This window comes from Ammospiza nelsoni, chromosome 17 (assembly GCF_027579445.1).
Source record: "Ammospiza nelsoni isolate bAmmNel1 chromosome 17, bAmmNel1.pri, whole genome shotgun sequence".
NCBI lineage: Eukaryota > Metazoa > Chordata > Aves > Passeriformes > Passerellidae > Ammospiza > Ammospiza nelsoni.
The window spans coordinates 13,243,569-13,268,647 of NC_080649.1; the positions used below are offsets into that span (position 1 = coordinate 13,243,569).

The window sequence follows — 25,079 nt, forward strand, 5'->3', positions numbered from 1 at the left end:
ATTAAAAGCCAACTGTTGCAATATAATGTTGAAAATGCCATGGCAAACAAAGCTTCTGCCTTAAATATTCAATTCTCTTCTTTATTCTAGACCTGGCATCTGTCACAAAGTGCTCTACAGCTCTGACAAATCAGATCATCCTTGATAACATGTTTTGGGGAAGGCCGGTAAAGCAAGAAGTGAATATAAGAACTTACATTTCCCAGTAAATATTCCTGTTTCCTTTGGTGTGCATTCAGAGACAGGGTCTGGCTCTTGAACCTATAAAGAAAGTCAAGGAACAGGTTCAGTGTTACACTGGCTGCTTATAAAATCTATATTTGTATAAAAGTTATATTTGTACCTGTTTCTTTTTGTATATCAATCTCTCCCCTGCCTCCCCACCCAGGCTGTCCTGCAAAAAATGGAAAACATGACCCAAAGTGTAAAATATCAGGTGGGTTCTTAGAAAACCCAGACTATTAGGGCAGGGTTTTAGCTTAGTGCATATAGAAATGTGAAATGGGAGACTACGTAGGGTGAGCTACCTCTTCTCAAAGAGGCTGAAATCCTTAAATAACACTTATTTCCCTGCTGACTGCCATCAGCAAGTGATAATATGCTGTATTTGCAATATGTTGCAAATCTGTTGCAGACACAAGGAGACTGGAAGGAAGTCAAGACCAGCGAGTGCCACCACAATTTCTTCTCAGGAATTAAGAGGCAGAACAAACAAGCAAACTTGTCCAAAAGCTTGTGCTTGTGCTCTAGCAATGCTAATTAAAAATTGCCTATGCTGCTCAGAAAAGTGAAGAAACAGATGACAAAATTTGCTGATCACACTGGGGCAATCAGGGTAGTAAAGACAAAAATGGCAAAGGACTGCAGATAGAATTCACTTCACTGAGTGAGTGGGATAAAATGGCAAATTCTGCTCTCTGTGGACAAATGTAAAACAGAGAAAACAATCTTAACTTCACAGATACCAGTATTGGCTCCAAAATAAATAACAGTAGATTAGAATGAAATCTTGGCATTTTTATAAGTAGCTCTATATAAACATCAGCTCAATCCTCATTAGTAGTCAAAAGGCCAAACAGGAAATTAGAAGTCCAGACTCTTTCTCTTTAATTCATCATTAGAAATAAACTTCCAGTCAGCCACAATACATCCAATGGATCTACACAGTGCCTAAGTAAAATAAATAAAGACTTGTCAACACTTGTCTCCTTGTTCCATTAGATCCCTGCAATTTAACCACTGATCCCCAGGATCTCATGGGCTCCCAGACTGCAATATCCTTCATGTGGCAGCAAATGTCCCTGGGGGAATCAAAGTAATTCAGCTGAGACTGAACAAGAAATGGGCTCTGAAATAAACCCACAGAACCTACATAGTGCAAAATCCCTCCCACTGGGGTAGGTACCTCTCTCACAAGCCAGGTCTGTTCCTCACAGCAATTCTCAAACACCAGCCTGGGAATTAAAATTTGCATCTTTACTGAAAATCAAAACTCATGGACAGTGGGTTTACTGATTGCAAAATAATGCTCTCCCTAGCAGAGCATAAACCATTTGTGCCAAGGCACCTTATCACCTCTTTTCTCCCTTTCTTATCTACTCAGATCCCTTCCTGGTAATAATATACTTTCTTTCAGATATGGTCTCATTTTCTACTATTTTAACTACTTCTGCTAGTGGGCATTGTCCTACCTGTGTTCTTAAATTCTTATGGCTAAAACAAAACACCACCATAATACAAGAGATATTGGAAAAGCAATAAAAAGTAGAAAGTATTACCATGATCTTACACTTGACCAAATGTTCAACACCTTCCTAGGAGCAACCACTCTGGAAAAGATTTAGAAGACTAACACAGGGGTATAAATCTCTTGAGTGGCTTGAAGAAGGGAGTGGGGAATAATTGCTTAGTTTCTTCCAACAGAAAACCCAGAGAACATTAAATGAAGCCAGCAACAAACAGAAGGAAGTTCTTTGTGCCATGCAGGTTCAGCTGGGAAATTTGCCACGGAGCACTGTAAATTTTAAAAGTGCACGTGGGTTCAAAAAGCTGGTGGATGAATTAATGCAATAAAAATCGGTGGCATGATATTAAACACAGAGGTTAAGTTAAAAAGTCCTTGTGAGACACATTTCTGAGGGCTGAATGAGTGTTCCAGAGAAACAGCACTCTATGTTTGTGCTGTTCTTTCTTTCTCTCTCAGCAGCCACTGCTGGCCCCAGAGCTGAATCAAGTGCAGTGGCCACAGGTCTGATCTGTTATAAAATCAACAATGTTAAGGATTCCTGAATTCATGGACAGAAAGATGGCCAAGGATAACACACTGACAGAAAAGCAACACACTTTTGTAAGAGCTTTTGGAAAGTTTTTAGTAAAACCCACCATTTCGTCTACTGAATGTGCAACAGGGAATAAAGGGCAATGAACAGCAGGGCTGCTCTAACTGGTCAATAATGGTCTGACAAGGTTAGGCTGGGGAAGACAAATTGTGCAGTGGATATGTATCATTCTGGGAGCATAAACATCCCCCTACAGAAATCCAGATGGTACCAGCAAACACCCAGTGACAGGGAGATCAATGGCTCAGTCACAACAGCTTGTGTTATTCCTCTGCTGATACAGCAGTTTCAGAGGTACAGCAGGGTGTGGAGGGCATCAGAGCTGAGCAGCAAAATGAAGGCAGGGCCTGTGGATCAGAGCAAGGATCAGACAGCCCAGGCCAAGCTTCTGCCATGGGAGAGGACCTGGTGAATGCTCACAATAAACACATGATCAGGAAAAGAAAGGTCAGCTGCAGTTTGTCTTCATGAAACCCTGCCCTGTGCAAGGCTCTGAGCAGTTTCAGCTACTGCATGCAAAAATGGGATCAAAATTCCTGCAGAAGCGCAAGGGTTAAAGCCACTGACTTGTGGTTTTAACAGCAAGATTCAAATTCCAACACCACCGGATCTCCTTTTGTCTTGTGAGCCACAAGAAAAAGAGGACAGGACAGAAGGGGAAGGTTTGGAACCACAGGAGGCTCATTAGGAACCACAAATCCCTGTGGAGATCTTGGCTGGAGCAGCTGGAATTGGGATTGATTCAGCTTTGAATCTCCTGACACACAAGAGTGTGAACCCTAGAAAAAGACAACCTCACTGAGGGTGCTCAGGAAGATTCTGAGAAAGTAGAAAATTTTAAGGAAAACGGGTCAAAGATGCCACACAGCATCTTGAGAAAATCCTGTGGGATCTTTGCTCACACACTGGACTGCTGGGCTGGGATGGCAAAAGGCAAGAAAGAGCTCAAGTGCTTGGAAATACAGCCGTCCTCCAAGGAGGGAAATGCCTTCTGCATGGACTAGAAAAGAGGAGTTTTTATGATGCGAAATGCACCCACACCTGTGATGATGCTAGCCAAAAAAAAGAGGAAAAATAAGGGGAGAGTTGAGAGGAAGAGACCCTTCTTATTTAATATCCTTAATTTGTGGAGGAAGAAACCAACAATATGGAAAATATGGAAAAATCTTTTGTTTGGAGGGCCAGGGAGGACAGCTACTCATGACAGAAGTAGCTGTATGGGAAAAATCACTGACAGACAAGAAACCTTCAAGAGTACCTAAATCATAAAGAACTCCCCCTAGTCCCTCTCCAAGTAAGTAAAGAAATAAGCTTATTAATTAATCAGGGAAACCACAATTTGGAGGACCTTTAGAACTTTAAAAAAATAACATAAATTATTGATCTGGTAAAAAAATGTCTTTAAAATAGTAATAATTGTGTTAGTTCTTCTGCAGTTTTATTCCAGCCTGGAAATGTGGCTATTACTTCCATATTTCAAACAGACATTTATAGAGAGTTTTAAACATAGAGGCCCCCACCTGTTGCTCCTCTGTTCTCAACCCTGCTTGTGTAAAAGGTCTCTCATCTCCCTCCCTGTCTGCAGTTGTTGGCCTCTTCAGCTCTTCCTCATATCTCAGGGAGCTGGAATCTCCCATTTCTCCATCATATGTCTCATCATAGTAGTAAATGGCTTCAAGAATATCATCATCAGTAGTGAACAATATGGTGTCCCCAAAGTGCTCTGGAGCTGAAGGCAACACACAGAATTAAATGGAGAAATAATGCAAAAAGAAAATGAGAAAAATTATTTTTGGCCCTTCTTTGCATTTAATTTGCAGCAGTGTTTAAAGATAATGTATGGCAAATTGATACTGACTATGGCTTTCACTCTCAAACTTATACTGCATAATAGAAAATTAGAAAATTCAGAGGGAGAATTAGAGAATTTCAATTCTCTAATGGATTCTCTAACACTGTGCTGGAAACTCTTGTCAAAGGACCAGGAACTGCTCCTGAAGCTTTTGGGCTATCCAGAAACTCTCTGGACAATTTCTCTAATGGTCATTCATTTCAATGGAAATTCCATTTCTCTAATGGAAAATTAGAGAATTCACTAGAGAATTCAGTCAGATTTCAGATACATAGAAAAGCAAATGGGGAAAAAAGCTTCCCAATCACCTTTTCCAAAAGACCATGTATGTGAAAACAAGCAAAAAGCTGCAACTTTGAAATTTCTAGTGCTTATCTGATGGGATTGAAACACAGACTGGTTGCTAAAACATAGTTAAAAATGGAGATTAGCTCTGTATGCTGCTAAAATCCCCAGTATCAGTGAAGAATGCATTAATGGGCTTTGCATTATGTTTTTAAATTAAACACCAAACAAAGTGCCAGCTTGCTTTGAAGTGGAAAATGATAACAAACAAGCTAAATGTATTTTGTATTGTACTGCTGTTTGTATTGTACTGCTGTTTCCACAAGGAAAATCAGAAATGATAGCCTACCTCCAGACAAGGTTCCTGACGCTTTGGCAATCTCTCCTTTGAAGATGCACTGCTCATCCAGCACCATGATGATGTCTTTCACACCTCTGAAGGAGTGGATTCGGGATTTATTGTAATTCCAGATCCTAATCATGGCTACCTGACAGGAATCCACAAAGTCAATGAAGACAAAGTGAGCTTTTCCAGGGGTGAATGGTGCCAGCCAGAGGTGCATATCATCCTGGGTCCTATTCACCCCATCTATCAGGTTGGTTACCACCCTGGGATCATTTCCATAAGCTGGTAAAATATTTATGTCAGGGGGTTCAGCTGTTATTTTTGCAATCTGAACAGGCTCTCCTTTAGAACTAAAAATTTCAATTCCATTAAGACCAACATAATGTCTGTCTCCCCATGTTGTTCGGATGTCTATCACCAAGTGCTGCCCATAAGGTAAAACTGGGATTTTAAAATCACTTCCATCCTGGATCTCCACAGAATTTTCTTCCTCTTGCTTCTTTGGTAGTGATTGTAGTCCCTCTTTTCTCTGATTTTCTCCAGGCCGGCTGATTTTCTGCTGATGGAGGAACTCATCAAAAATATCCCCTTGAAAATCCATGTTCGAGATCCGACCACGGTGGGAATAATTAAATTTCACCAAGGAGTTCCAGGACTCCTGCAGAGTGTGTTCTTGCTCGCTGCACCACTTCATTCTAGAGGTTGCTACGTCCTTGATGGGAATGTCTTCATCTGAAAACAACATTACAAAGGCATTTAATGTTACAAACAGGGAGCAAACCACTCCAACACTGACTTTGCAGAATGACGTTGTGTACCTCACTGGGAAATTCTCTGACAGCAGCACTTTTATTTTGCATTTCTGTCACAAAGACTACATGTCCCAGTTCCCCTTCCCCACTCAAACACAATGAACAAAATCACTTTTACCTATGGAGGAGAACTCCTGCCATGGTACAAACTGCAACTAAGTAGAGGCTGTGAATTCTTGCCTCAGCCCTTAAAGAAATTGGGATTTTTGCTCAGTGATACTTATTGTGTGCTTGTCACAAGAGTTTAAATCATCCCTCTGCATTTCTGCAGGTCTTTCATACAGCTGGAAATGGCTGAACTGGTTAATGTAAAGCATTACAGAGAAAAGCTGGTTCTTCCTCTCAAAATGAGCCCCAAGTATATAAAGAAAAGTGGTGGGAAAAGGAGTAGGTTCAGCAGACAGGCAGGATGAGGTGAGCATTGCATTCTAGGCAGGTAATGTCCAAATATTTTTCCTATTTTTCAGCAGGTGTGAGATGTAGAAAGAGAATAATTACAAGATATCCAATGGGAATGCAACAATGGGAGGGCAACAAATCAGAGGGACCCAGTGGGAGCAAAGCATCTTCTCCTTGTGGCTGCACTGGGGAACTGCTTCATTTCAATCTCAAAACAATTAAGAACAGATAATAACCAAGGTTTTCAATAAAGCAGTCACTCATGTATTTTCTTCAAATAAATGAAGAAAAGGAAGTGCAGTACTGAACAATTACAGGCCCGTGGGCCAGATTTTACTTCTGTACAGTGTCCTTGGGTGGATACTAAAACAAATGGTTATCAAGAATAAATGCCAATTGCTGTGAAATGCAAAACAAAATTTTCCCAAAAGACTGCTCAAGACTAACTTTTAACTGTGTTTTTGGAAATACTGGAAAGAGGCAATGTTCCTAATCTATCTATGGCAAATAACCACTTACAGTGGGGACACGTGAGATAAAATTAAGAATTTTAGAGCAGATGGGAAACTACCTGGAAAAGGGTTGTCTTCCAGAATGAAAGGCTGGAGACCAACCTGGCACTCCTCTGTACACCACAAGGAAAAGGCAGACATGAAGGAAAGGTTCATATTTCAGAGAATATCAGACATTTTTAAGTCACTTTCTTGCTCACACCACTACCAAGAGGTGGTTGATCCCCAGCAATACTCACAATTCACCTGGACAAGGAACTGTACAAATATTTACCCCTTGAAAATGTCAAAGCTTGAAAATTTTGGGATGAGCAGAGTACAGAGGAGTATTTACCATCCACTGACTTTCCTAGTTTGGGAGAGTTTTTCCCATTTCTTTACAAATATGAAATACTTCCAACAGTCCAGAGGTTACAATCCTGAACCCCTTCTAGGGCAGTGCAATTTAAAAGGTTTGTGAGTCCTACTTTAAGGACTGGTAAGAGGAGAAGTGGAGCTCTCAAAGGAAAGCAGAGGTTGTCCAAAAGCAGACACCAATGGCTGAAGGTTTATAGTGTGTGACTTTTATCTTTCAAGAATCTAAAATGCATTATTGATTAATGACACCTCAAACATCCAGCTCCTCTGTGGGTTCAGGAGTGTCTTGAACCACCAATTCAGCTTCTGATGGCCACACACCCCACACACAATTCCTCTCAAAACTTTAGAAAACTACATTTTGGGGCAAGACTACACAGAAAAAACCACCTTTCTTCTCCCTCTGTTGTGTTAATCTCTTTTTTTACTCCCTGTTATAAACAGCAATCATATTTCCATGCTGCAATCACATGCTTCATTTCCCAAATCATTCTAAAAGCTCTCCTCTGTATCTGTTCCACTTGGTAATCAGCTTTCCTGAAAATGGATGATCTGAGCTGCAGTTTTCCAAGTGAGGTCTCTCACAAGTGCCTGTGTGGAGATATTGAGGTTTCCCAAGTAGCCAAAATGCCTCTGCTGATCCATCCTGGGAGTGCACTGCTCCAATCACTGCTCACCCCAGCATTTCACTCAATCTGCCATCAGCTACTCAACCATGAGTCTTCTCTTCCTCGGTCATTTGCAATTGATGATTACTCAGCTTACAACTTAATTTTTGGTTATTAGTCCCCAGATGAGCCTGCAACCATTCTACTGAATTGCATTCCATTGCTCCAGTCCTCAAGTTCATCGTTCTGTGCAGTTCTTCAATCTTCTTAACTCATAATAAACCAAATTATATGTTATTTGCAAATTTTATCAGCGTACTCCCACCATTTCCTTCGCACATTAAACTGGTTATCAAAGAAAAATTGATGTTTTTATAGCAACATTAACTCCAGCCAAGCCTGTACGTGCTGTTACTAATTCCTGTTGTTCTTGTGAAGCATTTAGTGACCAAAGCCATGCTGTGACATCCACAGGAGCCTCTGAGCCTTCCCTTTGTCCCACCCTCCACTGCCCTTCTCTTAGCCCCAGGCCAATTAAAATCCAGCCCTCTCAGGGAAACATTTTAAAGGTTTTCCTGTTGTTAAAGCTCTCTCAGCTCCATTTGAAGATGGCTTTACCCTGCACACACAGCAGAGAGAACAAAAGCTGCTGGGTGGCTGCAGGGACTAAAACACATCAGGAGCTTAAAGCACCACATGAAAACCCGCTCTGAGCAAAATCAGAGAAAATTTACATTGAAAAACTATAACCCTCATCTTGTAGTTTGCATTGAAATTCCTAATTTATCTCCATTTTCACAACTGAACAGAACTTCTCAAGGTGGGATTTATTTACAGTTTTCACAACATGAAAGTTTTCATGTAACAGATACTGTGAAATGTGTGAAACAGTAAATGGGGCTGCAGGGAGTGCAGTGGGTGAAGGGCAGGTGGCACCTATTCCAAACTCCTCTGTTCTTCTCTTCTTTGAGGCATAACTTCAGACACACTGATGAAATTGCTGTTTTCTCCACAGAGGGTCAGACAAGGAAAAATTCAGACATTCTAAGTTTAGAAAGAACCATTTTACCTTTGTCCGAAAAAGCCCTGCAGTACCAGCTGTAGAGTTTGAACTGACACTCCTTCATTTAGGTGAATTTGCTGTCCCTTGTCACCCTTACTTGCATGTAAACACCCAAATTCAATATACAGCAAGATACATTTTCATGTAAATTGTTCTGATGTTCAATCACTCTCAAAATTTCAATTTGTGGCTTTGTAACATCTTATTCCAATTCTCTGAGTCTTGTTGTTCTTGTATTAAATCTTCATTTGAGACAAGATACTGAATGCTGAAGGATTACAGAATGCCAAGCAAGGAGCATGAAGGGTCCAAAACCCAGGAGTCAGAGTGACATGGCTTGAAACTGAAAATGGAAGACAAACATATACCCCAAGCAAAGGCAAATTGGGTGAAAGAGAGCCAAAGGAGAGCTTGTGGGTAAGAAATTCTACTTTTCTGTTATTTACACTTGTTAAAGACAAAAATATCTCATACCCTGAAAAATTCCTAGCCATGGATTGCCAGATGTTGGGATAAAGGGGAGCTTGGGAAGTTCTCCTGCTGTTCCCTGGGGACACACAGCTGGTCCTGCCAGAGGCAGAACACAACTGCACAAAGCTGGATCCACCTCCAGCAGGAGGTCTGGGGAAGGAGGACAAGGATAATCAACAGCACAGAGCAGACAACAGCTAATTTATTAGAAAACTCTTCATAAATAAGCCAGATGTCTGAGGGAGAGGTTTATAAAATTATGAGTGGAGAAGAAAAATAAGGGTAATTTTCCATTCACTCTGAATAAATATATTGAGCATCTATTCTCACCAAGAAAGACACAAAGCTACTACACAAATAAACTCTGCAAATTTGGGATGTAATCTTCTTTATCTCTCTGCAGATTTTAATTGATATTAGCAAACATTTGCTGTCTACAGGACTGTCAATTTTTAGAATGTAATTTATTGAAATTTCATCTTCCAGCTGCTCCAAATAAATTAAAAGCTCCTAAATCAGAATGCAAATTTTTCTGAAGAGTGTTTCATATCAGGTGTAGGAGACAGACTGAGTATTCTCATGAGGAAAATATCACAAATAGCCAGACTAATATCCACTGTCTAAACTTCCAGGAGTCTCAAGAAGTCCCTTCCACCTAAAATGAGTTTGTGCCTCTGCAAAATGGAGAACACATCAGCACTTGGACTAAGGTTGCTATTGTGACCTCTTACCTTTGAGAGCAGAATCATCTTCTCCAAGATTTGTAGTGTTTAATCCCAGCTTTTTACCACACATGACACTTCTCCTTCCACTCACAGGGTACTGCAAACTGCAGTTTTTGTTAGAAGGGGAGTCAAAAATGTCCAAGTCCACATCAGCATCCTTTCTGGTCAGCGTTTGTGATCTCCCATCTCCAGTTGCATTTCTACTATTGGGTCTTCCCAGTTCATGCCTCTGACATTTGACATCCTCATTTATCAGATCTGAGAAGTTTTTCATGATTTCATCTGGCTGTGTTTGAAATCTTGAGTTGAAATTCTGTTCTGTAGCAAGCCACGGAGGCTTCTGCCTACTGGGAGTGTCTTGATTATTCTGTGGCACCTGGGAAGATGACTGCAACCAAGAAGGAATTGCACCTGCAGAATCAGTCAGTTTTCTTCCTGTTAACCTTTCCATTTGCTCACTCAAACAAAGCTCATCATCAGACTGAACGTGCTCTGCAACTGCTGCTTCCTCCTCTTTGGCATCTTTTATACAAACCTGAGATGGGGGCTCTTTTAGATCATCCTCTAACTGTGATAAATTTTTCTTTGTAAAGCTGATTGAGTTCATCTTAGGCTCAAGAAGATTCTCTTCTGGCAGAGCTGTCCAGTTCAATGAAGCACTGTTTGATTCTGAGCATTTTAAAAGTAGGTCTGTTTTCTTGTCTGGACCTGCAGGTGCATTTCCTTCCTTCCTCTCAGCTGAGGGAGAGGCTGAGCTATCTTGCTTGTGATCTGTGAGGTCAATTGTGGTGCTCTGGTCAGCAAGGAGATCTCCAGAGCCTCTCTCTAATTCACCATCAAACACAAGGTTCTCATCAACATACAACTTCACCTTCTTTGCTCCAACATCAAGGTCCTACAAAAATAAAGGTAGGAAGATTTCAGTCAAGCTTTTAAGCATTAGATATCACAGCTCTGGGACTGTGACATTTGAACACTTAATCAATAGACAGATGAAAACAATTAAACCCTGTGTCAGTATGTGCTTTTGACTGCTTTTTAATCTGAAGCTGAAATGACTAAGAAGCACTGTGTAATAGATAAGATTTTTTTAAAGGACAGGAAACCCTGCTAGACACTGCTATAACTTTGTCTGACAAGGTTTGATTATTTAGAAAAGCTTGAGGGGAAAAGCCCAGATTAAGTACAATTATATTTGATCAGGATATAAATTCCAGAGGCACGTTTTGCTTTTCATCCCTAAGATTCAGCACTTTCACGACATGTTCCACAGTGAACAACCACCCAGATCAAAGCCACCAGAGTTAAAAAGAGTTACAGAGTTACAGAAATGCTAGAAAAAAAAAATCATCCAGTCCCTCTCTGAAGAATATAAAATAACCAACACCATTGTGAGGAAATCTGGTTTTAACAGTTTTCAATTAATCTGCCTTGATAGCCTATTCCAACACTTAACTAGCCTTTTAAACAACAGGCCTTCATCTCAGACACAATTCTGCCACTCACAACTTTATCTCTATGTTCTCCTTCTCTGTGGCACTCACCAATACCTGTTTTTTTTATTCCATTGAAGTTAGAACTAATGTTCTTTCTGTTCTCTTCGCCATTTCAATATAACCTTTTCTCCCTCTTGACAAAAATACCATTATCTTCAAAGAAAATACAGAAGATGAGACACAATCCATCTCCATTCTGTTCTCTAACTTGTCCATCTCATGGAGTCTTTCAGAGACTCTCTGTTCTTTGCTTCTTTTTGTGAAAAATAAGAAGCTTTTTGTGAAAGTAAGAAGTTTCAGTTTCATCCCTCTTGCTCATTTCCAGCCTGTCAGTTCTCCTTGAATACTGATTTTCATTTTCCTCTGCTCCCAGACTAAACCAATCACTCCTTCCCTTCCAAGCATGAAAGTTTCTGGTTCTTCACTCCTGAACACACACTGTTTAAGCCTTACAAGTTTTTATAGCTTCCATCCTGTTGCCTTCCCAATAATAACATCTCTGAGGCCAAAAAAATGCAATATGGATGTACCCAGAGGAAAAGCAGGGGATGCAAACATGACAAGAAAGCTCCAGGTGAGGGAGGGGAGTGGGTGCAGGAATGCAGGACACATTCCTGAAAGGAAAAAGATAACCTTCCCTGAGTTCCCAGTGAGCAGCTGTAAAACCAGTTTAATTGGCCATTATGGCCTGGCTGCCTGTGGAACTCCTGTAGGATCATAAAGTGCTGCATTTCTGTGCTGATGCAGTCAGCCATAAAACAGGATATTTTTTCCCCTTGAATGAGGACACTGCTAGATTGATCTAACAGGGGATCAGAACATTTCAGTAATTACATCTGTTGAAAACTACCTGCATGGCTTTGCCTGGAATTATGATGGGGAAGAGAAAGACTATCAGGATGTCCCAATAATGCTACTTTTAAAATTTTTATATGTCTAAACTGCCAATGTCCTCCTTAAATGCTAGAGATATTGAACAGTCACAGCTGAATTTAGGATAACTGGAACATTTCTCCATAATATTCCAGCCCTACTGCTGTTAGGAATACCCAGGCCTTAGTTCTACATTTTTACCTGGAAATAGGTGTAAACTGAAGGGGACCACAAAAATACAGATGTACATTGAAAAGTATTTGTCAATGTCATCTTTTTAAATTAAAATCAACTTCTTAAGAACAGCATGTTTTGAAATTAATCCCACTGCACTCACCAGCAGAGGAGGTCAGGTAGGCAGAGAAACTCTACAAAATGAGATAGTGGAGCTCATTCTCCCTGAAAAAGGGACAGTCAAGCCCAAAAAGGGGTCACTCACTTCAAAAATGCTTTTCCAGTCAGTGGGAGACTGTTCTCTGATGCTTTGGAATGTCTGGGATGGGTATTTTAGGAAGCAGAAAAGGTCTGAAGTGTACCAAGATGAAGCAGCCAGGTATTTCTAGGATAACAGAGACAGACTGGACTGGGGCAGGCACTCCAAGAGCTGACAGCTCAGGAGAGCTGATGAAAATCTGCACCAAAATCCTGAGCAGACTGAGCCTCAGGGAGGAAAAATCTGAACAGATCCCAAGAGACTCCAAGAACAAACATATGCAGGCACAAGACTAAGAACTGCTCTTTTTCATTCCCTCCCACCCCTCTTCTGAGTTTCCAGTTGCTTAGTGATCTGTTCTGGTGGAAAAGATTGACAGTTTAGCATCCCCAGTACCACTGCTCAGCTCTCCTCAAGCGTGAGGAGGCTGGAAAAATCCCTTCCTCAGGAGTAATCCCACCCTGTAAACAACCACTCAATACTTCAGCCAAGGCAGGGCTTTTCCTTGCTGGAAGAGTAATTAAAAGGTCACAGTGTCTCAGAACAAACAAGTGGGTATGAGCATTGTCAGAAAGAAAAAAGATTTTGTGAAAATAATTCTGGTTCCTTTGGATGTTCCTTCCCAGCCTGCACCCTCAGCCCTCCCAGGGTGTCTGCAGGGACAGTGCCTCCCAAGGAGAAAATAGGGATGGTATTTTTGGCCATTTCTGTGATATTCATGCACAAAGGATAGAGCCTAAAACCAGAGGCACTTTTCTGAGAATTCTTCCTGGACAGAGGACTTGAAATTGCTTCTGACTTTTCAGAAAAGTGTGAAAAAGAAGCAGTAGAAAAGAAGCCAAGAACCAAAGAAAATACTTCTACAAAACTGATTGTGCTGGAAGAAAGCTGCTCCATCCTTACAGGCACACCAGCACTGAAAAAAAGCCCCAAGAGAATGGACAGGAACATAGGCACAGGAGGAACAAACACACAGGCAACCACCTGAAGAAGAGAATTATTCAACTGGAGAGCACCTAAGACCTTAATGCATTTAGGTATTGATTCCATTCCCAGTTTTGTGAAGACATACAACACACTTTAGACTGGATCTTTCAAAAAAGTTTTAATAGCACCATTAACCATGCAGTTTCAAGGCTGTATCAAGTACTTACAAAGTGTCTGACTGTTGCAGATAAATTTGAAAAAAACTGGCTGCCCTTACACTTGTTCCCTTCCTGCAGACTAAAATTCACCTCCTTTTTTGGAGGTCTCAACTGAAGTAAATAAAGGCAAGATGAAACATCCTCTGAGACCTTTCTTGTAATTCAATGAATCAAGGAATCTATGACAATGATGTCATCTGACTTTTACAGCTTCCTTCAGACATATTTTTTTCTCCTTCCAGTCTCAAGTTCTGAAATTCAAATATACCAAAGTACCAGCCTGACTTAATTTTTGGCCTATTTTTGGAAGCAGTACTTGGACATCTCTCACTTACGTGGTTTTTGAGGGAAAGAAGGCAGTTAGAATGATTCCCAAAATCTACACAGAAATCTGGCTCTGGATTTACATTAGCAGGAAGAAAATTGTTCATTCATTGTCTTTTGGGGTTTTATACTTCTTAGACAAAACTTCCTCATGACAAATTACAGACTTAGGCAGAACTGCTTTGTATTATTCTTTCATGCTAAGGATAATGAGACATTTCTTCAGCAAGGATAAACTGCTGCATTTCCACCAAAACCCATAGGATTATATTCCCAATGGATTTTACACATTGCCTTATTTCAGGTTATTAAAGAAGCAGAACCTTGAAACCAGACAAACATTTCTCTGTGTGTTCTGCACACAGAAATTTTTCCATCAAAATCCATAGGATTATACTCCCAATGGATTTTACACATTGCCTTATATCAGGTTATTAAGGAAGCAGAGCCTTGAAACACAGACAAACATTTCTGTGTGCGTCCTGCATTCTATTCAGTAGGTTTGGTAACAAATCATACCATTACCTCCAAGAACAGCAGCCCTTTCGCACACTCTAATGATGATGGAACATCCTGTAGACCACATTTTAGTGAGAAAAGCTATTAAAATTCCAGGAAAAGAAATATAAATCATGTTGTAGTAAATTTGTTTTAAGCTGTCCCTTCCACGGCCATTTCTGTATGTATAAATTACCATATGTGCTTATATAAGAACATGGATGAGAGCAAAACCAGAGGGATAAAGCTTCTTATTTATAATCCAGGACAGCAAATCCTCTTTGATCCAGTACCTGAGAATTTTTTTTTCTTAACACTGCAGTGTACAAACAAGAATGATATTCATGGTGACATTCAAACACACAGACAAGAGACCATCTGCCATCTGCCATGATATGTCTCTCTTGTAACAGTAGATGACTGGTTTTATTATGAGCACACAGTAGTGGACTTTTTAATTGTCCCTGCCCAGGGAGGGGGGCTGGAACTGGATGATCTTAAAGGTCCTTCCAACCCAAACCATTTTATGATTGAAGTGACAAACACCAAACTGAGCGACAGTCAGCCTGTTTATATTTATAGACACCAAAAAACAGATATTTAAACACGTATTTATTTACATTGTGATTAAACAGCTGAAAGCCCTGAATACTGAGATGCACTTACCTTTGTATCTCTATTTCTCACCACAGTAAAGGATTAATGACAGGACGTGCAAGCCTTTTATTAGGTCTTTAGTGATCTTTAATAGCTTTGAAAACAAATGCTCATTGTGCCCACGAAAACATTATCACTACATTGTTAGCACTTACAATTAAGACAAAAGCAAATTTCACAGCAGACAGGGACACCTCACAGCTCCTGTTTTATTACAGGAAATTGTATCTACTTTTATTTCGTGCTTTTAGAAAGAAGATCACACTGAATTTCCCTAGGCAAAGCATGAGCAAATATAAAGAGGAGTTGAGAAAAGACTACTTACACTGGGAGTTGTTGTGTTGTAATTCCAAATCTTGATCTTGGATATACCAAAGTCACGTGAGCGGGTGGGATTGCGGATAACAAAGTAAAGTTGGACGGGTGGGTGGAAAGGGCACATCCAAAGGCAGCTTTCCTTGGGGAGCTAAAAACACAGACAAGCAGACTGTCACTAATTCTCCTTCTCCTGGAGCAGGTGTTTTAATTAACTCCCCACCCCCCCAGCAGCACAAGAGGCCATTAGGAAAGTAAAGGTTTCATAAAATCTGCTACGTAAAGAGCAAAACCTCAGCCTCATTTCCCAAGAGTAAATCCCACTCTCCCGCCTGCCAGACAGCTCCCAACAAGCTGGCAATGAGCTAAAGGTCAGCTGCCTGCTGTCCCAGGGAGACATCTGCACGCTCAGAGCACAGGCAGAGCAAGCCCAGTTTATTTTTATCAAATTAATCAGCTTTGCTGGCACTAGGGGGGATCAGTGAGCACAGTGGGCATTCTACAATCATTTCACAATTTCTTTGATTCTGGTTCGTCCTCTAAGGAGGGGAATCTTTGAGAATTTTACTTTATTGTCTGCCTCTATTTTAATCAGGCTTTGCAGATAATCAGTTTCACTTATAGGTCTACTCCTCAGAGTTATACTGGACTCTACTCTGAAAATTTTCTAAGACATAACAGAATTCCCAACTTGAATTTTACATATAACTGGCAATCAAGAGATTTTAAAGTACCACCAAGAAATGCTTAATTCTGGACATTGCTAAGAACTGCTATCTTTACATGTTTAGAATGTAAGAAAAGGATATCTGGCAGCTCAGAAGGAAGTTTCAGAATCAAAATGTTCAATATTAATATATTTGATGTTCAGTGTTACCCACATGCAGGTTACATACCAGTGATCTGAAAGTAGCTGATAAATTAGTTCCCCTCCTGTTCTCAGGGACACACAGGACACAGATACACACACACAAGATAACAGGCAGTCTTTTTCCACACCTTTCTCTCTGAAGTGAGTGTTTCAGTTTTTCCTGAAGGTGTTAACCACAGAGTCCTCTATCTGTGTGTCTAACAATGGTAAGTACAGCACCCTGGAGCCTGCTCAGAGCCAGCATGAATATGATAGCTATCAGATACACTCCTCACCATGGTCCTCTCTTCATTGCTCCAGACTCTGATGGGTGTCTGCCCCAAGCCTCTTAAAAAGCTTTGGGAGATTGTTTCTGCTTTAACACCAGTTTGGAGCACCAACAGCCATAAGAGTGCCAGACAGGTTCTGTCCTTTATTACTTAAAAAGAAAGAAGCCTCTTGACATCAAAGAAATGAAGGACAGCCCTCAAATCACTGTGAACCCAACTCCAGGGTCAACTTCAAAGCTGCATCATGTTTTTGAAGCCATAGTTTGAATAAGAACAGTTAAAAAAAACAATTTCCCAACTGCAGACAACATTAGATAAGCAATCCATCTGCAGATCTCTCAAGGCAGGAGCTGACTCCCCAGAAATCAATAGGTTCTGGTGTGTACTGAGAGCCAGAGGTGCCTTCACAGGAGGGTACCTGATTCAGCACCAAAATGATCTGCTCCTGCTTCTCACTGGCTTCTCTGTAAAACTGCACCCAATGTTCCAAAAACAGAGATTTATCAGAGCCAGGCTTAGTGTTGTGTCCTGAGTGAGAGGCAGCCATGGAGATCATCTTGCTCATCAGTGGAAATAACTGATATTGGTGAGCTTACACAAACTCACAGGTGTTACAGTCCCCATGAGGGTGCCAAAGATCTGACACCAGAAATTCAAGTCACCTTGAAGGATCCATGCCAAAACTCAAGAGACTGTGGAGGACTCTCATGTTTTATCCCAAAGAGTGATCTCATGTCTTTGCCTTCACAAGAGGTACTTGAGCCTGGGGTTATTTTCTTGGAGCTGAAAAATCTAACCCAAAAATTCTTTGAACCATGAGGGTGAACCTGGTATGTTAAGAAGAAGAAATTGTATTTTCACTGGACCAAGGTAAAAGGGGAGAGTGAACACCTTTAATCTTAAGATTTTGTGAGAGATTGGCACTGCTTTTTGTGGGACTGAAGGTGTAAATGATGGAGAGTAAAGGAAGCATCAAGCACTGTGAAGAGGAATGACACAGGTCTAAGGCTCCCCAGGGGGAAGAAACACCTTTGTTAGTATTTGCCTGTCCTTGTTATCCTGAGGTTTAAAAGACCTCTATATGCATATAAGAACCAAAAAGGTTTGTGGAAAGCAATTTCAATAAATACCTAATCTAAGACTTATTAAATATTTTCAGAGAATCCCAGAATGGTTTGGATTGGAAGGGAACTTAAAAACCATCCAGTCCCAACCCCCTGCCATGGGCAGGGACACCTTCCACTGTCCCAGGCTGCTCCATGCCCTGTCTGACCTGGCCTTGGGCACTGCCAGGGATCCAGGGGCAGCCACAGCTGCTCTGGGCACCCTGTGCCAGGCCTGACCATCCTCACAGTAAATTCCTTCCCTTTATTTAATCTAAAAAGTTGAGAGCACCAGATATTCTGCCAGGCATTTTTTTCTTTTACAGTACATCACAAAATACAAGGAAGGAAGCAGTTTAAGTGCTCTTCTTAAAAGTCTGCAAGGGTAATAAATAAACTAATAAAATAAAATCCCTCATCTTCAATGAGAGTATTCTCAAAGACAAAAGTACATCTAAATGATCAAAGATGGAAGTGTTTTAAGCATGGTAAAATGAGTTTTCCACACAATAAGTTTTTATTTCAAGTTTTTGTTCTGTTGAAAATGTTCATTGCTTGGAGATTGATTAATTTATTGGGTTTTTAATGCACCCTGAAGCTTTCCTGTATGATCTGAAATGTGCACAAACTGGAAGTGCTGCTCTGCCTTCTGAAGGAATCTGCAGTTCAGGCACCCCATACCCACAGCCTAAGAGCAAATTCCCTGCCCAGATTGCATCTGGGATGCAGCCTCAAGAGAGGAGATTACAGAGTCACAAATCAAGGGAATATATTAATCAATGCAATATAAAAGCTCATTTCTTAAGAATAATGAGATTTATAAATGTATGAGTAATACTGAGAGTAACAGGTTCATAATGGCTTAATGAATGTATTACTACATAATTTATAAATATCTAGAGAGTCTGAGAGTCACTACTACAACTGCTACTACCATCACTACTACTGAGTGTCACCTGCCAGCCAGCACAGCCTAAAAAGGAGAATGGGTATTTATGAGATCCCAAATACAATTCTCAGGAGAAATTAAGGAAGATGCTTCAGGTGAAAATATTTGGAAATAATATTCTATAAGGAGTTTCAACTAAATTTCAAAATACTGCATATTTGTCCTCTTTCAAATCTCATTTACCTTGAGAGCAGAAAAGCACCATTAGCATGAAATGAGCTGTAATTTATGTTTTTAATGGACTAAGTCCATCAGTATCCTCATCCACTAAAATCATACTAATTTTTTTACTAGAATCCTTGCTGTACAGGCCCATGAAAAATGGCACAGAGTGAATGTGCAGCACAAATAAAACTGTGGCTGTATGGAGGGCTGTGGACTTTTGCTAATTCTTTCACACCAGTCACTGTCTTTTGCTCATTGTCATTAGTGTGGGAGCCCCTCATGTCTCCTCATCTTACTATCTCACACAAGAGCCATGAAAGACTCTTACCTGCCATATATTTTTCTTAATCTCTTGTTCAAAACTACCTACACAGTCTTATATTTCCATGATTTTTCCCTAGGCAAAAAGATAACAAGGGAACAAGAAAAAACAGACACATTTTCTTTATAAATCTACTTAAATTTGTATTATCCATCTGAAAAAAATAGCAGTGAAGCTTCTGTACATTGAGACCACAAGGATTACTCCAGTTCTAAAACAAAGTTGGAACTGAATACCAACATCTTGAGTAGGAGAGTTGTTAATAAGAAGCAATATTTGTAGGTTTTTGTTAAATTATCAGATAAATTGTTATCCAGTGAGGTTCAAAATGTTTCTGAACAAAAAATCTGGAGATAGAGTATTATAGGAATATTATACTGAGAGATTTGAACACCCAGCACTAAGCTGTCTTACATTTAAGTTGTTATTGACCAGGCAGCACAAATCCCCTGCGTTGTCAGCATTTCGAATGTCCACGTCGTGAGGAGACACAAAGATCCTCTGGTTGTGGAAATCAAAGAATTCCACCTGGCTCAGGCCCACGTTTGCTGGATTCCCCCAGTTGGAAAGAAGTTCCATGGTCACATAAATGGCATCATGTACATCCATACTGGTTGTCATCTAGAACAAAATGAAATATGGTAAAAACAGCAGTGACCAACCAAGAAAATGTGAAAGGAAAGATTGTTCAGACTGCAAAACTGATGGGTCAGAAGAAAAAAAGATTGCAAAGCCATGGCTATTTGGATGACATTCAATCAATCATTTTGGGTTACACCAATTCTGCCACACATCAACACTCTTAAAAAGCCTGAAGAGAAGGCAACTAACTCTCTGTTGTTTGTCTGATTCCTTTGTCATTCTGATGAACAGTGACAAATTCTCTTTTTTCACCCTGCCATAGGTTTATTACTTGACGTAGGGCAGAACTGAGGGATACAGCTCATTCAATGTACTTTTATTTCAGTAGCACTGGGAAGCACCAATTATGGTGCACATATGCACAAACCTTCTCTCTCCACATGGAATTTACTCCAGCTTTGCCAACAGCCAGGGATCTGTCACTGTCACAGGCAGAATGGCCCCCACGCTCCACAAAGGCTTTCAGGAGTCTCTTCTTTTGTCTGAAACTACATATTCTGGGTTATTTCCTCATAATTCCTGCATTTTTAAGAAACAGTTGGTGCAAAGATGAAGAGGTGATAGGATGAACCCAACAGGAAAAAGTAACCAACACCAAATGACAACTTTTGCAGCATTCCACCTTGGATACACAGAGTTTGGTTAAAAATCTGGGCTCCATTTCCAGCTGGTTCTGAGGCAGTGTGAGAAGAGAATGCAGAGGTGATCTGAGGACCATAAAGTGAGATGTTGGCAGATCCTGCTACACAGAAACCGGCCCAAGGCTGCACTGCCTGATTTGCTACTTCCACGGTGTCTCAAGTATTTGGAGATTACCAGATTACCAGGTGGCATTCTAAAAAACCTCTCTTAAAAAAGGAAATTATCCTAAAGCAAATAGATATAAATATATACCTGCTTCCAAAAGGGCAGAATCTCTCCACAGCTCTGGTCACTGTAGTCCTTGTCTGGCGTTTCTCTGGAGGTTCAGCCTTTGCAGAAAGAACAGATGAAACAGAAAATGTCTCCTAAGTAAGAAAAAGATGAACATGTTCCATTCAGATTGTTCTCACCACACAGCATCAATCTGCATCTCTGGAACAAGCATGAGTTTGGGCCTAGCTCATCTGTAACTCTATAAAGTTAAAGAACATTTCATGGAATTGGTCTTGATTTATAATGAAAGAGCTGAGCTTGGAGCTTGACCTTCTGTGTGGAAGAAAACATAGAAGCAAATTCTGAGGACTGTAAAATACACACACACACACATATATATATAAATATATATAAAATCTCATTGGATACATTTGATAGGATTCAGGGTTAGCCAAACCTTTGGCACAGGTCTACTAGACTTTCTCCTCCAAAACCATCAAGTCTCTTAAAATCCCCAAACCTCTCAATTCTATTAGAATAACATAATGATTTATTTTTTAAATAAAGACCTATCAGTAAGACACTCAAGAGAAAACAGAAGTGCTGCATTCTTACAGTGCTATGGGGTCTTTCTCTACTCTACTGAATTTTTTGTTGATTTTTCTCAACTTCCTTGCTTATAAGTTTTTAATTGTTTTTAAACATGGTTTCTGGAGCTAAGACATGAACACACCTTGGGGCAGAAAACCCTCCCCAGCTCATCCTCAGTGAGATCCAGGAGTGTCCAGGACAGCTCTGCTCCAAAAGCAGAGATGCACTAACAGGGGGCAGTGTCCATGTTACAGAGTCCTGGAGAATGACAGGATTTACTGGGATGGAAATCCCACTTTGCCTTGTTTCAGAAGCTTGCAGGATGAAAATGGCTCAAGTGGGCCTGCAGCTGTGCATCTGATTGTACAGACACATCATATGGCTGCTCTATCAGCTGCTCAGTGATCCCTGTAATCAAGAGGGAGCTGTGGGATGCCATCCTGAGGAAGCAGATTAAAGGAAACAACGCTTTGGAAGAATAATACAAATTAAATTACACTTAGGGGCCATCACCATGCATTCATACACAATCCTAATGTGTAAGGGATTGTAATTCATGGGGGTTTTGCTTGTTGAACAAACAGCTCTCTTTTTTTATTGCCATACCTTTTGGGGGTTGGTGGCAACTGCTTGCCTTTGCAGATCTCTCTGCAAGAATTCATTCTCAATCTGCACTGCTTGAACAACAGCTGAAACAGAGAACTCAGGATCCTTCTCACACACACTCTTCCTGGTTATTGAAAGGGAGGTTTCTGGTCGACTTAAGGGCTCTGGGACCAAAAAAAAGGGAAGAACTACTCAGTTTTCAGGACATACATGTACAGAACATTCCAACATCTGAAACTTTCCATTCAGTTCCTGACAAAGGGCTTTTTTGCATCTATAACCATCCCAAATGAAGCTGAATTCCCCTAATTTGGTTTTATGCTAAGATTCCAAGCCACATCTTCTTTAGGCAACTGTTAAAACAGCATCATAAGAAGAGGAGAACCAACAAATGAGAACCATAATTTTTATGCTTTTAGATTGCTTTGTTCTGGTATTTAGTGGAAATGCCTTGTAATAGTCCATTGAAAAGAAGTATATATAATTTAAGCACAGCAGGAATTTGTAATTGGGGTGTTCAGCTATTATGTAGGAATCCCCAGAGACTTCTAGCAAAACAAGGGGAATCAGGAGTTGCTATTTACAAGGCAAAATAAATGACCTTGTCATTTAAGCAGTCATCACAATGCCCACACGAATCCCAATCTTCCCAAACTTCATGGAGAAACAGAAACATCACAGCCTAGAAACAGGTTTGAAAGAAAGGAAATCAAATTTAACAACAGATGATGTGAGATTGGATAAAAGAGAAGCACAGTGGTTATATCTGAGGGCTTTAAAAGTCGAGGGAAGAGAAGAGACTGAAGTTGTACAGACATTTAGAGTGAGGGGAAATAACTGAAGTGCCAGAGTGCTCTCAGTGCTGCAGGGAAGAGAGCACAGTGCAAGTAACATCAAGTCCACCTTGAAAAGACAAGAAGTTCAGACTGAGCTGAGATTTGTGTGCATGCACTCCTTGCACATACACCCATGAAAACTTTCAACAAGCATCAGTCATCTCTGCAAAAACAGGGATGGAATAAAGACCTGCTTATTCTTCTGTACTCTATCATTCCCCTGAAATGAAATTCATTTAGGATTTATCACAGTAGTTGGACAGAAACAGCTCCAATCAGCACTATTATAACCTGAGAAAATGCAGCACACATCTCTGGGAATTCAAAGCAACATCTGCTTCAACAGATGGTGGGTGAGGGTCTCAGAAGCTACAAAGGGGATTTATTCTGGAGCCAAAAAGAATTAACTTCTTTTTTCTCTATTTGGTTTTCTGCTAATTAAGAAACTAATTATTTTGGCTTTTCAAAACCACTGGCCTTAGTGCTTTCTTGGGACACATCTGGATTCTGTTTTTTTGAAAAGAGCAGCTTGGCCACAGAGTACGGCAGTTCTGAAAACTTCACCTCAGACCTTCCAAAACTCAAGCTGATCAGACTTGTTCAGTTAAGGACTGCACTGAACTACAATTGCAGTCACAACTTCAGCCCCTACATTTGGGATCTGCTGTGTTTTGTTGGGGTTTTTCCCCAGGTAAAGACCACACCTTAGCAGAAGATATTTATAATAAGCAGCAGTGGCTTCAAATTATGTTCTCCAGTCCATGAAAAATATTTTCCAGTATGCTCCTAGATACTGGCACATCTACCCAGCACTGCAGACTGATGTCAGTGTTCAAGGTGTAATTCAACTACAGTCCCAAGCAGCCACAGGTCTCTTTTGTCATGCTGTGAAAAACTGTGCCTTTATTGTGGTAGAGGACTCTGCATTTTGTATTGCTACAAATGTGTTAAACTCTTCCACCAAACATCAGCTGCTGCCTGGGAGAACACACATTTCCATTAAAACCACAGGGAACAGACCTCCACAAGGGAAGTGGGAAACACAGAGCAAGTACTGACCAAGGATTGAAAGGGAGAGGGAAAATCTTGTGCTGTGGAAACAAAAAGAGAAGGAAGATATGTAAAGATATGGCAGAAGATTGAAGTTTACAGGCTTTTACATTTTATCACAATTTCACTGAAGTCAGAACACTCAAGGTGTTAAAAACAACAACAGAACCACAGAAAATCCCACTTTAAAAAAAAAAGGCAGGGGAGCAACAGCTAAAAAATTCACATAATGACAGATGTGAGCTGAAATTGCATCTGAGTCAGAAGGAGAAAAAGCATGAAAACTCTCCTTATTGACATCATATATTCTTATTTCTTACTAGAATACATTGCTTCGTGTCTGTCCTGGTGCAGGAACACAGCAGAGAGTGGCCGAGTGCCTTTATTTTTCAGCATGCCTGGTTTGACAGGAATGTACACTTCAGCACTGTCCTTTCTTTTGGCTGAGAGAACTTGCACTGGCTTCACTTCTGCAAGATAAAAAGGAAAAAAAAAATAATGAACTTTAAAGTTATGTGGAAGCAGCCAGCCCAGGAAAATTTATTGGATTTTTAATGCTAAAGTTTTGCCACTTTAATTATGTTGGCATAGTTAAAAGTGATAATTTCCATCCCTTTCACTGGCACTGTTCTGTTGATGCAGATGCACATATGGATGGCTGGCACTAACTCAAACAAAATAAAAATAGTATTATAATGTACCAAGACATCTCATCTCTGCCAGATATTTACCTGCATTACTGTCATGAAAAACAAAAATAAAAAAGAAGTCCTGAGTTATTAGTTAACACAGTTATACCAAAGAAAATTCTTAAAATACAGACACAAATGTTATCATGTTTAGAAGTTTCAGAGGGGGAGAGGGAGTAGCTCATAGAAGTAATTCTTCACTTTTTTGGTTTGGTTTGGGAATTATTAATGCATCACAGCTCTGAAATTTCTCTCTGGAAAAAAAATCCTGCACTCTCCCAGAGATTTTGTTCTCACTGCTCTTCCATCCCTTGCTCCTGTCTCTTCTTCTGCCCCTCTCCCCATTCACACTCCACTCACATCCATGATAATGAAAGGAATACTCTTCTACTTAATTTATTCCAAGATTGTTTCTCTGAATTTATGCAATTAACTCCACATTAGGGAAAGAAAAAAAAGAAAAGGAAGCAGTGAAATAAACAAAACCAAGAAACCAAAACCAATTACTGTACCAGAAACAAGCAGGGAAGGAATTCTGAGAAATACTGAAGGTAGGCTTAGGTCTGGTTTCTGCCTGAACTCTTCACCCTTTGTTAAATCATCTTTGAGACCTAATGACTG

At 40.3% G+C, this 25,079-nt stretch overlaps 1 protein-coding gene across 1 annotated transcript in view; it reads right to left on the reverse strand.

The window, feature by feature from the left end:
- The window catches only part of KATNIP (katanin interacting protein), a 56,630-nt gene that overhangs the window by 19,418 nt on the left and 12,133 nt on the right, over positions 1–25,079 (reverse strand). The window contains exons 8-17 of the mRNA XM_059484783.1: positions 24,090–24,239; positions 21,884–22,047; positions 20,726–20,838; positions 20,199–20,319; positions 19,604–19,810; positions 15,521–15,661; positions 9,776–10,664; positions 4,826–5,554; positions 3,860–4,068; positions 198–261 (exon numbers count right to left, since the gene is read on the reverse strand). Of these exons, the coding sequence (XP_059340766.1) occupies positions 198–261; positions 3,860–4,068; positions 4,826–5,554; positions 9,776–10,664; positions 15,521–15,661; positions 19,604–19,810; positions 20,199–20,319; positions 20,726–20,838; positions 21,884–22,047; positions 24,090–24,239 (2,787 nt within the window). The remainder of the gene's footprint in view (positions 1–197; positions 262–3,859; positions 4,069–4,825; positions 5,555–9,775; positions 10,665–15,520; positions 15,662–19,603; positions 19,811–20,198; positions 20,320–20,725; positions 20,839–21,883; positions 22,048–24,089; positions 24,240–25,079) is intronic.